The 13,356-nt window shown below is 45.6% G+C and overlaps 1 protein-coding gene across 2 annotated transcripts in view; it reads left to right on the forward strand.

The window, feature by feature from the left end:
- The window catches only part of DHX32 (DEAH-box helicase 32 (putative)), a 55,350-nt gene that overhangs the window by 28,452 nt on the left and 13,542 nt on the right, over positions 1 to 13,356 (forward strand). For both annotated transcript variants that reach the window (XM_059053855.2, XM_059053856.2), the window contains 4 exons: positions 1,981 to 2,353; positions 7,653 to 7,898; positions 9,161 to 9,260; positions 9,352 to 9,510. In XM_059053855.2, the coding sequence (XP_058909838.1) occupies positions 1,981 to 2,353; positions 7,653 to 7,898; positions 9,161 to 9,260; positions 9,352 to 9,510 (878 nt within the window). The remainder of the gene's footprint in view (positions 1 to 1,980; positions 2,354 to 7,652; positions 7,899 to 9,160; positions 9,261 to 9,351; positions 9,511 to 13,356) is intronic.

Consider the following 13,356-nt stretch of genomic DNA (forward strand, 5'->3'; position numbering starts at 1 on the left):
TGAGTTTTGCTCAGAAGGGAATAACATTAAGGAAGTAGCATAGATTAAAACAACTTCTTTTCAGACAAGAGGCAATAGTACTTATATCATTATATCATACTAATTACCCTCAGCAGAAGATGACCTGAAACCTAGATTTTGATGCATCTCTGTTTGTCTGCATCTTGCACGAAGTATAATATTGTAGTATTCAGTATATTTTCTTTCTTAAGTTTGAGAAAAGGAATAATCAGCAACTTATCATTGCTCTTTTGGTAAGACAGACACAGAATGAGAACAAGTGTAGGAGTAGGGCAGAGAGCAAATGTTCTGATCTCATCAAGGTGCAGAGATGGAGAACATGGGCTTTGTTACCAATCCATGGCGGCCAAGGGACCCGTCTTTATAATTTGACAGTGGCATGAGATGTAATAGACATTCAGGCTTAAATCTTGACTCTCTCCCTGGCTTTATGACTTTATGCAGGGTACTTAACCTTTCTGAACCTGTTTCCTCATTTACAAATAATGGGATAGTAATGTCTACCTTGAAGATTTATTCTACAGGTTAAATGAGAACTAGTCTATCAGCACAATGGCTGGCGCACTCTAGGAACTTATAAACCTTTTCTCCTTTTTCTTTCTTCCTTGAAAAGGGTCAATTGAGGACTGTTTCAGAGTCTCCAAGACCACCCCTAGGTTTGATGATTTGCTAGGAAGACTGGTAAGGTTCAGTATATAGTTAATCCACAGCTCAGATTTACTGAAGCGAAAGGATACAAAGCAAAGTCAGCGAAGGGAAATGGTGCAAGGCGTGGGGTCCAGAGGACACCAGGCGCAGGCGTCTGAGAGCACCTCCCAGCGGACTCACCCGAGATATGCTTAGTTCCTCCAGCTGTGAGTTGTAGCAGCGAGTTTAAGGAAACTCCTTAGAGACTCTGTGCCTAGGTATTCACTGGGGGCTGGTCACATAGGCACCCTCGGCCTCCTACGGTCTTCTAAAGTTCCACACTCCCAGAAGGAAAGCAGGTTAGACCGTGTTACAAACAGTAAGCATCAGTTCTGGGAATGGTGAGAACCCTCCCAAATCTAAGTTCCCAAATGCCAGCCAAGGGCCGACCTTGCAAGCAGGCCGTTCTAAGAATAGCAGTTTCAGACCTGCCATAGACAGGGACACATAAAATAAATACCTTAAATCGGTAGAAAACTTAGGAAATTGGTTTCCTCAAGGAATAATATAGGTAGATATGTAAATAGTGTCAGAAAGATGATGTTTGTATGGTGCTGGCTGACTATTAGGTATTTATTTTTACTATTATTTTTCAATACACCCCAAGAACTAGTGGAAGTCCATGAAAATCACGAATGACCCATTCCTTCTCCAGGAACACTGCCCTCAAATAGGCGGTTACTTTTTATATGCTTTCGTGTGGTTATTATTTGGGCGACATTTCCAACTCGTTGTTGCTAACACCCTGGTGACGTCATCTCCCACAATGTGCCGTTGACAGAGTCCTTCTCGTGGACTCACTGGGCCGTGAGCCTGAGAGAGGACAGCCATCCGTGTATCTTTCTCTTGAAGTGTGTGCTCTGACTCAAAATTCTAACATTGATGGAACGGGGGGAACTCGTACCGGACAAGGGTATTTTGCTGAATTACTTTTTTTTTAAAAAAGCTCAGGGCAAATGTTAAATGTAGCTCTTGTTAATATCTGTAATGAACATGTAAGGGAGAGATCTGGAACCTAGGGCTCAGGGATGGTCTTTAGAGGGTCTGTGAACACATGGAAACTGTGCTTAAAATTTATTCATGTGTATTTTTCTATTTTGAAGGCCTGTAGATTTTATCACCTTGGAGAAATCTTGGTCCCCAATAAAGATCTAAACTCCTGATTTAGACAAAAGGATATAGGAAAGGCATTTTTGTTGTTTATGTTAGGAGTTTTTTTAAATATGATTTTCTTCATGAGAGTATTCTAACTTTCATGTTTCTTCTTTGTAGGTATTGTACTGATGATATGTTACAGAGAGAAATGATGTCCAGTCCTTTTCTGGGTAGCTATGGGGTCATCATCTTAGATGATATTCATGAAAGAAGCATTGCAACTGATGTGTTACTTGGACTTCTTAAAGATGTTTTACTGGCAAGACCGGAACTGAAGCTCATAATTAACTCCTCACCTCACCTGATCAGCAAACTCAGTTCTTATTACGGAAACGTGCCTCTCATAGAAGTGAAAAACAAGCACCCAGTGGAGGTTGTGTACCTTAGTGGGGCTCAGAAGGAGCCTTTTGAGTCTATTTTACGCCTTATCTTTGAGATTCACCGCTCCGCTGAGAAGGGTGACGTTGTAGTCTTTCTGGCCTGTGAACAAGTAAGTAAGTAATATTCATTCTAACCTAAGAAAGTAATAAGTTTACCTATTGGGAACCTTTTAACCTTGTTGGGAACCTTTTAATAACTAACATACAGGTTTCAGTTTACTAATTAACTGATGGGACTGCTATTTGGTTCCATCACACCTCTTTTTTCTTACTTTAGAAGAATCCTTGATATAGAGTAAATAAAACCTATGCTGAAAAGCAAACCAGGAAGTGCTTCTAAAAGCAGGAACTGGGGACTTCCCTGGAGGTCCAGTGGTTAGGGCTCTGTGCTTCCACAGCAGGGGGCATGGGTTTCGATCCCTGGTTGGGGAACTGACATCCCACAAGACACAGCATAAATACATACATACATACATACATACACAACCAACCAAACAACCCAGGAGCTGTTGTGAAACACAGAATGGGGGTGGGGAGGTGGGGACTCTGAGGAATTTCTGGGGGTGACCTCCAGAGCTGACCTCCAGAGCTGACCTCCTTCCATGGGATAAGGCGAGATCCTGGGCTGCCCCAAAGGCTTGCTGTTCACTGTCTCAGTAGAGAAGACACACTCATCTCACACTTAACGGCCACCTCCCTCGTGGAAGGCGCGTGTGCTGGAGATTCGGGACATAAGCTAAGTCCTCGGCATAGAGTCAGGGAACAAAAAAGTACCCACGATGTTCCTACAGCAGTCAGTGGAGTGTTAGGCAGGAAAATATAATTTATAGCACAGTCAGAAGGCTATCTCCCTACACTTTCCTTAAAAAGATGAATGAGAAAAATCTTCACTTCGATATCTGACAATGTCTTTCAAAAGAACAATGGGAAATGTACAGCTGAGCATCCCTTTCTGCTTTTATAGAGTCAAGGTGTCATTTGGGGTTGCATTTTTTTTTTTTAATGCAGTTACTGTGGCCCTGCTTCTCTCTCTACTGTTCTGTGGGCCAAATCTAAAAGCCTCCAGAATCTCAAGATTTAGACCTTCCTCCTTAGAGACTGATTTCCTGGCCTTTTTCCCCTACCTGTCATCTCACTCATAGAGTAAAGAAAAGCACTGGCTTTTTAGACCATGACCCAGATATGTAGTGATTCCAGTGATTAAACAGAAACCAAAAGGAAACTGTATGATATTGGCTGAGCCATCAGCTGAACAAAGACAAGTACCTCAGCTCTCTACCAGAGCCTCGTCTTAAGTATTCACACGCCTTCACAAGTACCTTCAGGAGTATTTATTCTGCTTTATAGTCAAAGCATAAAGGATAACTGATCCTGTAGTTTGGGGAACTTTAGACAGTTTTCTCACAAGTTAGATTTTTATCTGTTTCCATAAAGAAAGCAATTTAGAATCTCGAATATATGGTAACTACAGCATATTTTCAATTTTTCATGTGTAAATTATACACAGCTTCTTGAATAGTAAATCTTCTGCCGATTACAGTGATTTATCCTGTGATCATTCCCTAATCCCGCATGATTCAAGATACTGAAGAAAGTCCTGAGGGAAGTAACAAAACGATTAAGGAGGCAGAAGAAGGATTTATGAAAACAGAGCTTCTCAGTGTAACTGGCTGAAGCCTAAGGAAGGGAAGAATGGCAGAATTAGAGTCTGAAACATTTGACAGTGAGAATTGCCAGGTGAAAAGAAGGCACGCATTTCGGCGTGGATTGGGTGGGGGACGGTGTAATGAAGACTGAGAGGATGAGTAGTCATCTTCAGCCAGAGTGAGCAGAACTTCCAAAATTGATTTTTGAAACATAAAGCTCATAACAGAATTGGGGGTACTATTTGATTCTTAAAGTATTTGATTCTTACAAGTTTCATATAAGCTATAATTAATGGCATAGTGACTTCTGAATTGTCAGACTTTAGAAGGTGCATTTTTACCTAGGATAGTGGTAGAAACTATAAAATCCACAGGGCTTAGGAAATTATATAATCTTCCTCGAAGTCAGACCAGAAAGATATTTCCTATTAAGAAACCATCAGAGGCTTCCCTGGCGGCGGAGTGATTGAGAGTCCGCCCGCCGATGCGGGGGACGCGGGTTCGTGCCCCGGTACGGGAAGATCCCACGTGCTGCGGAGCGGCTGGACCCGTGAGCCGTGGCCGCTGAGCCTGCGCGTCCGGAGCCCGTGCTCCGCAACGGGAGAGGCCACAACAGTGAGAGGCCTGCGGACCGCAAAAAAAAAAAAAAAAAAAAAAAAGAAACCATCAGTCCTGAAAGTCATGAACGTGATAGTGTAGTGAAAGCTCTGGGCGGAGTTTGCAGTTCTGAGCCTCAGAGAATGAGGATCCGTCATTTTGGCAGGGGCTGCTGATGTGGCCCAGGTCCAGCACTGGAATCTCTGGGGTGGGGGGGGGGGTCCTCCTTGTCCAGAGGCTCCCAGCAGGCTGCCCAGCGGGTGGGGCAGCAGTTCTGCCGGCTGGAGCATACCTTCTCTGGGAACCAGTGTTTTTCCTCACAGTTCAGCCCCAAATTCCACAGGTGGTATCTGGGTTTCTTTTCCCCATCTGCCACCTGAAAAGCGGAACATAGTTCAGTATGCTGATGGATTTTTTTTCTTTTTTACTACTTATGTCAGGATTAACACTCTCCTATGGTCTTGGAATTTGTCTTTTGTAAAGTTTTGTCTTGCTCCGAAATCCATGTTGGCAGCTGTTGATCATTTTTCCCCATGCTGTTTGAAGCTTTCCTGATGTCTATATAAAACTTCAAAATCTGCCATAGCAACTAAATGTCATAGGAAAACAAACCCAAGCGGTCTAACAGAAGTGTACTAACTGTGGCTTTCTCTCTTAGGAAATCCATTTAAAGTTGCAGCAACACTCTCACATGTGGCTTGGTGGACGTTAGGTACCTCACGTTTCCTTGCACTGTTCACTTAGCCCCTCACCTGCTGTGAATTAACACCCACAGCTGCGCGCTCCGCTGGCTCCTGTGCTTAATTGAGCCTTTGTGGAGCCCTGCATGTTGACACCGTGTTGTTCCTTATCACCATCTTGTAACCTGAAAAAAAGGTGAAATAGATTGAATAGAAAACAAATTAAGGTTAATGGCGCTCTCTAGCCAGATTATCGAGCAGCTTGAAGCTGTCACAAGGAAGATGCTCTTGGGTTGAAGGTTTTCCTGTGAAATGTTCCATCTAGTTGTGGGCCTTTCATTTGGGGGCAGATATCTTCCTTCAGTGCCGGTTGCTGTGTTTTCCTGAGTTTTGCAGGTATTGTAGGAAAGCCCCCACATACGTAAATGCTCTGAACGCATTGAATAGGAAGGAAATGAGTAAACAGTTTGAAGCACCAAATGAATATTTTAAGTACTTTTTTTAAATTTTGAAGATTATGGCCTCAAAGTTTTCTGTCAGCTTGAGGAATCTAAACTAGGTGCAGTATTTCAGTGCAGTTTGAAGGTTATTTTGATTGGAAATTTGTGAGTGAGTTGCTGGAATCGAATCTCCTCTTTCAGCTCCAGGGTAGCGGTGGAGGGTGAAGTGCCACGTGCGGAGGTTACCACCTGCCACCGAGGAGGAATGTGTGAATGTCCTGTGCAGGGAGACGCAGCTCGAGGACTTGTTCTCCTCCGTAGAAATTTCTAAGCTTTCCTCACTTAAAATGATGACGTGATTAGAATTATAAAAATTGGAAGAAATAGCTTTGTTCTGATTATTCCAGCTGGCAATTTTTCATTCATGACGGTCAATAATCCTGCTCTTCGCTTGGTTAAAAAAAAAATCTGCCCCAAGTAAACCAACCCTGCAGAAAAGGGAAGTGTGAACAGGAGAAGGTACCAGGATAACTGCTGTGTGGGCCCCAGGGGGCATCCTCTGCCCTGCTTCCTGGGGGCCTCTCAGCAGCTCAGGAGTAGCCTTCCAATACCTCACCCGAGGCCTCACTATTTTTCTAGGCAGATCTGTCCACTTACAGAGCCCCTGAGTTAGTTCATTCCCACTGTACAGGTGGCATGGAAGGAAGGAGAGGTGAGCTGGAGCGCTGGACAGTGGACTCGGACTTAACAGTCATGGGAGGGCATCTTTTTTACTCAGATTTTTCGTGAAATCTAATGTATGTAATGAAGTGAAACGGGGCTTCTCCCATCTGGTAGTTAGGCCCTTAAAAAAATAGAAATTTTGGAAACAAATTTAAAAGGAGTAAGAATTACATTAGGTGACATCTTTTTTATATGAGGTCCTAAAAACCTGGTTGTGATTTGAGAAATAGAAAAGTACTGCGGGGCTTCCCTGGTGGCGCAGTGGTTAAGAATCCGCCTGCCCAATGCAAGAGACACAAGTTCGAGCCCTGGCCCGGTGAGATCCCACATGCCACGGAGCAACTAAGCCCGTGTGCCACAACTACTGAGCCTGTGCTCTAGCGCCCGCGAGCCACAACTGCTGAGCCCACGTGCCACAACTACTGAAGCCCGCGTGCCTAGAGCCCGTGTTCCACAACAAGAGAGGCCACCGCAGTGAGAAGCCCGCGCACCGCAACGAAGAGTAGCCCCCGCTCGCTGCACCTAGAGAAAGCCCGCGCGCAGCCACGGAGACCCAACGCAGCCAAAAATAAATAAATAGATAAATTAATTAATAAATTAATTTAAAAGTACTGCGTAAAATGTCTTGCTTTTTGAGCATTTTACACAAATATACTTATTTGTTTGTGGTTTTAGGGCACATAATTTACTCTTTTATTCAGTATATTTGACAATGAAGCATTTTTAAAGAGTATTTCTAAATTCCTGAATCTTGCACATATATAAATAGCAGTGATTATTTCCTGCCTATTTCGTTGCATTTCTGCTTTTTTTAAAGTGCTAATGGGTAATAATAGTTTTCAACATGACCCAGATTAGTGACCCTGACTGTGGAATGTGTGTGTATATATGCTTCGATTGGAAACCTAGAGATGGTTTTAGAATTCTGAGTTCCGCCACCATTAAAGCACAGTGATGCATCATCACTGACGTGAGCGTAACTTTTATTCACCTGTCATTGTTAATGAATACGAGAAATTGCACTAAGCTAGAAAATAGCAGGATGAATGCATAAAGGCAAAGACAGTACATTTCACAAGAGGAAAGCCATTTTGGACTAAAAGCACTGAAATTGTTTATAAATTATATTTAATTTCCCCAAAGACATGTTCTTATGCAGTTATATCTCATTTTCATAGTTAACGATACCTATAGAAAATGACACGAGTATTTCTTTCTTCCCTGTATATATTATGCAGCTTTCGTCTATAGTTTTACATAATTTGGAGAAAGTTGTTTGTAATGTACTTTATTCTCATGGATGATGTTATTCTTTTACTCTAGGATATTGAAAAAGCCTATGAAATTATCTGTCAAGAAGGATCTAACTTAAACCCAGATCTTGGAGAGCTGGTAGTTGTTCCTTTGTATCCAAACGAGAAATGTGCGTTGTTCAAGCCAAATGATGAAACAGAAAAAAGATGCCAAGTTTATCAGAGACGGGTGGTGTTGACGGCTAGCTCTGGAGAATCGGCGATCTGGAGCAGCACAGTCAAGTTTGCTATTGATGTCGGGGTGGAGAGAAGAAAGGTAATTCTCGTTGAGGAGGTTAAATAGACTGCCGCTGATTGTCTTGGGCTCCCGCCATTTTACTGACCAGGAAGTGAGGGAGGATGAGCTATATGGTCTGGGGTTTCTCTGTATTTGGCCACGTGTGCAAAGAAGAACTATCGCATCCAGTGACAAAAGTCTTGAGCACGTGTAACTGCGTGTCATTAGCAGGTTGGTAGTCTGGAAACAAATTAACTTGCTTGAGGGGCCAGAGGAAAAAGCTTTAAGGAAACACAACCACTAAAGCAAATTACTTGACTCCTAAACTGATCTTTTCTTCTATACATCCCTTGAGTATTTTGGGAGCCCCTTTATCAAAGTAATTAGCATCTCCCTCCAGGTAATTTATTAGACATTAGTTTCAAGTACACTGAGTTTAATTTTCGCAAATTTTGGCTTTATAGTTTGCATGATAAAAATTCCATCCTCAATTTTTTTTTAAAAAAAGTCTGTACATTTTTAATCACTCTCCTTAAATTAAAAATTAGGAAAAATGGGAATAGGATATCTCAAACTCTCAAAGACAGTGGGACTCCAGAAATCATAGCATTTAAACTGAAAAGAATCTACCCAAGTATTGATCCATTTACCATTATTAGATGTTATGTGGCCTTTAGCCCCCCAGGAGACTGTGGGTCTCTTAACTATCCTTGTTTGCTGTGACAGGGCAGTTCCAGCCATTAGGACGGTTCCCTTGGAACCAGTTTGGATTTTGATCTTATTGAATTAGTCCACCATTCAGAGAATCCAGGGTTGTTACTTACCTTTAAACTACGCCTAAGAAAAATCACTGTTAGCGCCATCTGCAGTTTCTGTGTTAGCTGATAGGACTGGAAAAACCCAGCATCTGTAATAGAGATGAGACCCCTGGGATCACAGTCAATTTGAATAGAACCTTGAGGAAATGCAGCACTGTCAGATGATCATCCTTTTCTCCACGTGGCACACGAGTCAGCAGTATAGTGTTTTGAGAAGTGGCATTTGTATTTCAGCATGTGATACAGAGCTGCCATATTTATTGAAGCTACAATGAAAGCAGACAACCCTTAAATCCATTTATCAAAGCTCTTGCAGTTTCCATCTCAAGGCAAGCGAAACAATAATAAATATTGTACAAAAGAAATGAGTCCGTAGCAGAGCATTTCGTGAAGTAAAGTGTGCAAACGGCAGTCACTTCAGGGCCAGCGAGCCTGCGAAATCTTGAGTGAGCTGATGCTGAAGATGCTGTCTTTCGTTTAAAGGTGTATAACCCTAGAATAAGGGCAGACTCGCTCGTCATGCAGCCCATCAGCCAGAGCCAAGCAGAGATACGCAAGCAGATTCTCGGTTCGTCTTCTTCAGGTAGCACTGCGGACCCCACAACCAACTCACGTAAGTTCCTGTCCGGAGGCAACACAGAAACATTAAAACCGTTTTCCTCGGTTTCTTCTAGGAAAACTTTTCTGTCTGTACTCTGAAGAGTTTGCCTCCGAAGACATGCGGCCACTTAAGCCAGCGGAAATGCAGGAAGCCAACCTAACCCGCATGGTGCTTTTTATGAAGAGAATCGACATCGCTGGCTTGGGCCACTGTGACTTCATGAACAGACCAGGTAGCCGTGTGCCCGCGGGTCAGCAGGCGCCTGGCTGAGCCTTAGCCTCGTACCTCTTGCCCGTCCCCAGTCCTAAGAGCAGTGGCCCTTGGTGGTGCAAGCAAGCCCGGGGCTTTGGTTTGTCCTGGAGCATTTTCCCCACTAGAGGTAAACATTCTCTAAAGTAATTTTTAGAATTAAGAAAAAAAAAAAAAGCTACCCTCTAGGAAATATCTGTTCTGACACTGGAAAAGTGTCTGCCCTTGGCCACTGGAACATAGGGAGATGGGGCCGGGCCAGGCCCGTAGAAACCCAGGGGCGCGGGGGATAGTGGAGTGCAGGGGTGTAAGGCCGAACTGAACAGAGGAGGATCCTCGGCAGCGTTCGTGTTTCTCGGTGGGAAAACTTGTAGGCGAACGGCCCTTCCTCATGAATCATACCGTCACCTGGGGAAAACCCACTCGAAGTTCACGCTTTTGTAATTAAGGGTAAGTGGAGCTATGAAGGGGGTACGGTTGTTAAACATAAGACTGAGGCCTTAGAATTACAGTCTGAGCGTCTGTCTCCTGGGGAAGCTCCCCCCCTGCCCTCAAGTTCACCGAGGAGGGCCCTCTACCATGGGAAGGCTGCTGGCTTCCTCCCCGCTAGTAGCAGACCTGGCTGGGACCTGGCTGCTCCCGCGGAGACCACCGGGATGCTGAGCGGGAGGCTGAGGAAGCTCAAGGGCACGCGCTCCCACCGAGTGGCGAGTGGCGAGGCTCCCCGCGCCGCCGCAGCCCGCTCGCCGCCGCCCACTCCCAGCCCTGTTTGCTCTGGAACTGCTGCCTCCTTCCCGACCCGCCGCTGAGCTTCACCGCAACTGAGTGGGTACTCGAGTCCCTGTATAACGGTTTCTGGTTTAAGTACTGATGGCCCTTCAGTGGATGTTCAGTTTTCACTCGTGCATTAATAAAAGAGAACATCCTTAATTTTTTCCACACGTTAGGCCCATGGTTAAAATTTTCACTGTGTTTATCACAGGGGGTGACTTGACAATGTATTAATCTTAGTGTTACGATATTCATGGCATTTATCAAATTTGCACAAGAGAGCAGCCAGCCAAAAGACCTTGTAAGCAGAGTGTGCTTAAAATGGAAACTGTAGAATTTCTACCGTTTTGCCGCGCTTTGTCTCAGTTCCTATTTTGTCCAGTGGTGCCATTAGGATTATGAGCACTTGAGAAATGTAGCTTATATCAGAGTTACTCTTTCTCAAATATTTCTTAAAACAGCGCATAGAATTTGGAGTAGGTTAAGTAAGTGGAGGGTCCCCTAAGAAAGCTAACCTTTGACATGAGAAGGTAGAAGAGAAAATAGAGTGTGGAGACAGTTTGTCATGACAAGAAGAGCAGCCAAGTGGACGGTCCAAGACTCCAACCCTGGATGGTCCTGAGGAGCAGTGTCAGGACCTCACCTAGAGGTCACGACAGGTGACAGGTCACGACATGCTCTTGAGCAGCACCGAGTCCTTCCCTAGAACCACAGGGAGTTTTACGTTGAAACTCTCCCAGTAAACACTTCGGAAAATCAATTACTTTGGGAAACTCTTTGGAATCTAATGTTTTCACCAGACTCCTCCCTAAAGGAGCAGTGGAATCTCTAGGAGGAAAGGGTCCAGGTGCACTCCTACCTCGTCTAAGATTGATCTCCTTCCTCTGGAGCCATCGCCTCCCTTGGAGCTGTCTGTTCTTGTGGGGAAAGGGTTGCTGTTCTCCAGCGGAAGCTCAGAGGCACGCGGGAAAGAGAGGCCTAAATTGAATGCATGTCAAGAAGGCCTTGGCATTGAGGTTCCTGGGAAGATTAGCACATCGCCTGGAGAAACGTCAAATAGTCCCAGCCGGACGCCCGCCTCTGCGGATGCTAGCCAGCTTGGCTTCAATAGAGCTTCCCCACCCGAGAGAAGGTCCCAGAAAAGGCCCGGCCCCTTCCTAACTAGCTGCAAGGATGAATATGCTAGTGATAAATATACCTTGAGGGAGTAGCTTGGAGGAAAGAAACAGTCATAGGATGTGATGTAAGGTGGTAAAGTATCTGTAGCAAACTCAGGCCGAGTGCATTTTTCTTTGATAGCAATGGCCAGAGTGACAGGAGTGTGGCAAGTTAGAAAGGGTGGGGGCAGGGGCCTGGAGGGGGGCGGAGGGGGCGGGGAGGCCTGGGGCCCCAGTGGGGGTGGGGGTGGGGGTGGTGGTGGTGGTGGTGGTGGTGGTGGTGGTGGTGGTGATGCGGCCCAGAAAGCCTGGGAAACCCAGGGCCGCAGGATCCCTTTAGCTGTGGTCCCTTAACTCTCAAGTAGTGAAGCCCCTCTGCTCCTGGCTTTCACTCTGGTCCCTGAGAAAAAAGGAGTCTAGACGGTGAGGGCGTGTCGCTTGCATCCATTTCTCCCGTCTTTCACCGCTGACCCCAGGGGCTTCTGTCGTCGGCCGGCCAGTCACCACTCGAGGCCACCCCCTGAAGAAACAGGTTTCAGTTTTGAAAACGGCTCGCCTCTTAAGCCCAAGAATCACCGCGTGTTGATTACCTGGACATCTTGTCTTGAGAGCCGCTGTTTGCTGGACTGGCGTGAAGCGAGAAGAAGAGCGGCCCTGGAGCAGGGAAGATTTCCAAAAGCAAAGGGCAAAAGCCACAGCCGCGCAGAGGCTTCCCGTGTCTCTCCGTGGCCATCCTGTGCTGCTCACTCCACGGGGCTGAGAGCTGATCACGGGGGGCAAAGGGTGAGGGTGACTAGTTTTGTCCCCAGACAGTACGCACATAACTAGTTTCTGCTGTGCTTGGGGAAATGTAACTGTGGATTAACTCTGACTCATCGTTTTGAAAGAAAAAAAAAAACGATGATGCTTGCAGCTGCTGCGTGTAACTCCTCTTGTAAATGAAATACGCAGATGCAGCAGACCTGCCGCCCTCCTCAGGACTTGCGTAACATGAGGACAGAGGGTCTGCCCTCTTGTTATCATGGGGGTTATTAAGAGGTTCAAATGAGATGATTTATGCAGAAGTGCTCCGTGTAGCGTGTAGGGTAGGAGGTGGGCACGTGCCGGCTTTTGTGAGCATGTCCTTGTGAAATTAAGTGAAACAGAGGCCTTTCCTTTCTCTCCTCTTCAGAACCAAACTCTTAACCCTATTCCCTAAAAGTCCCAAGACTACTGAGAATCGACACCGTCCAACCAGCACCGTCTCGATTCTCCGTTTCTCCCCTCCGTGGGCTCTTACTTCAGCGCACACAGTGCCCAAGCCCCAGTCCTAAAACCCACCGGGCCGGAAACTTCATCTTCTGCTCCCGTCCTGTCCAGCTGTCACTCTCTTTCTCCATGTCCATCTGCATATGTGTACGTGTGTGTAGTTCACACGTGTACGAGGCACACGGCAAGCCTTGTGTGAGCACAGCTATCCTCCTTCCCCGGGCTAACTTCGTCCCGGCCTTTCCTAAGTCCCAGTGGCACTTTGATGCACTCTTCCTTTGTGACAGAATTTCTGATGCACAGAATTCTTCTGGGCGCCAGTGCCAGGAACGCCACTCAAACTGGCATAAGCCAAAGTACGTTGTGATAAGGAACTTGGGGTGTCTTATGAAATCCAAGACGAGAATGTGGCAGTGCCTCAGGGACACCTAAGGACAGAGGCTTGAACAGCACCGGTACTCAGCTTCTCGTCTCTGTCTCTTGGATCTTCTCTCTCCTGCTGAGTGCCTGAGTAAATGTCCCCGTGACGGGGAGGGGAACAACCTGTGATTCCTGCTATGTGACATCTAAAATTTTGGCAGACTTCTCAAGGCCATAGGAGAGATGCCATGTGAGGCCGTTGATTCTGGAAATGACACAGCAGAGCCTTGGAC

Source organism: Kogia breviceps, chromosome 2 (genome assembly GCF_026419965.1).
Source record: "Kogia breviceps isolate mKogBre1 chromosome 2, mKogBre1 haplotype 1, whole genome shotgun sequence".
In the NCBI taxonomy this organism is placed as follows: Eukaryota; Metazoa; Chordata; class Mammalia; order Artiodactyla; family Physeteridae; genus Kogia; species Kogia breviceps.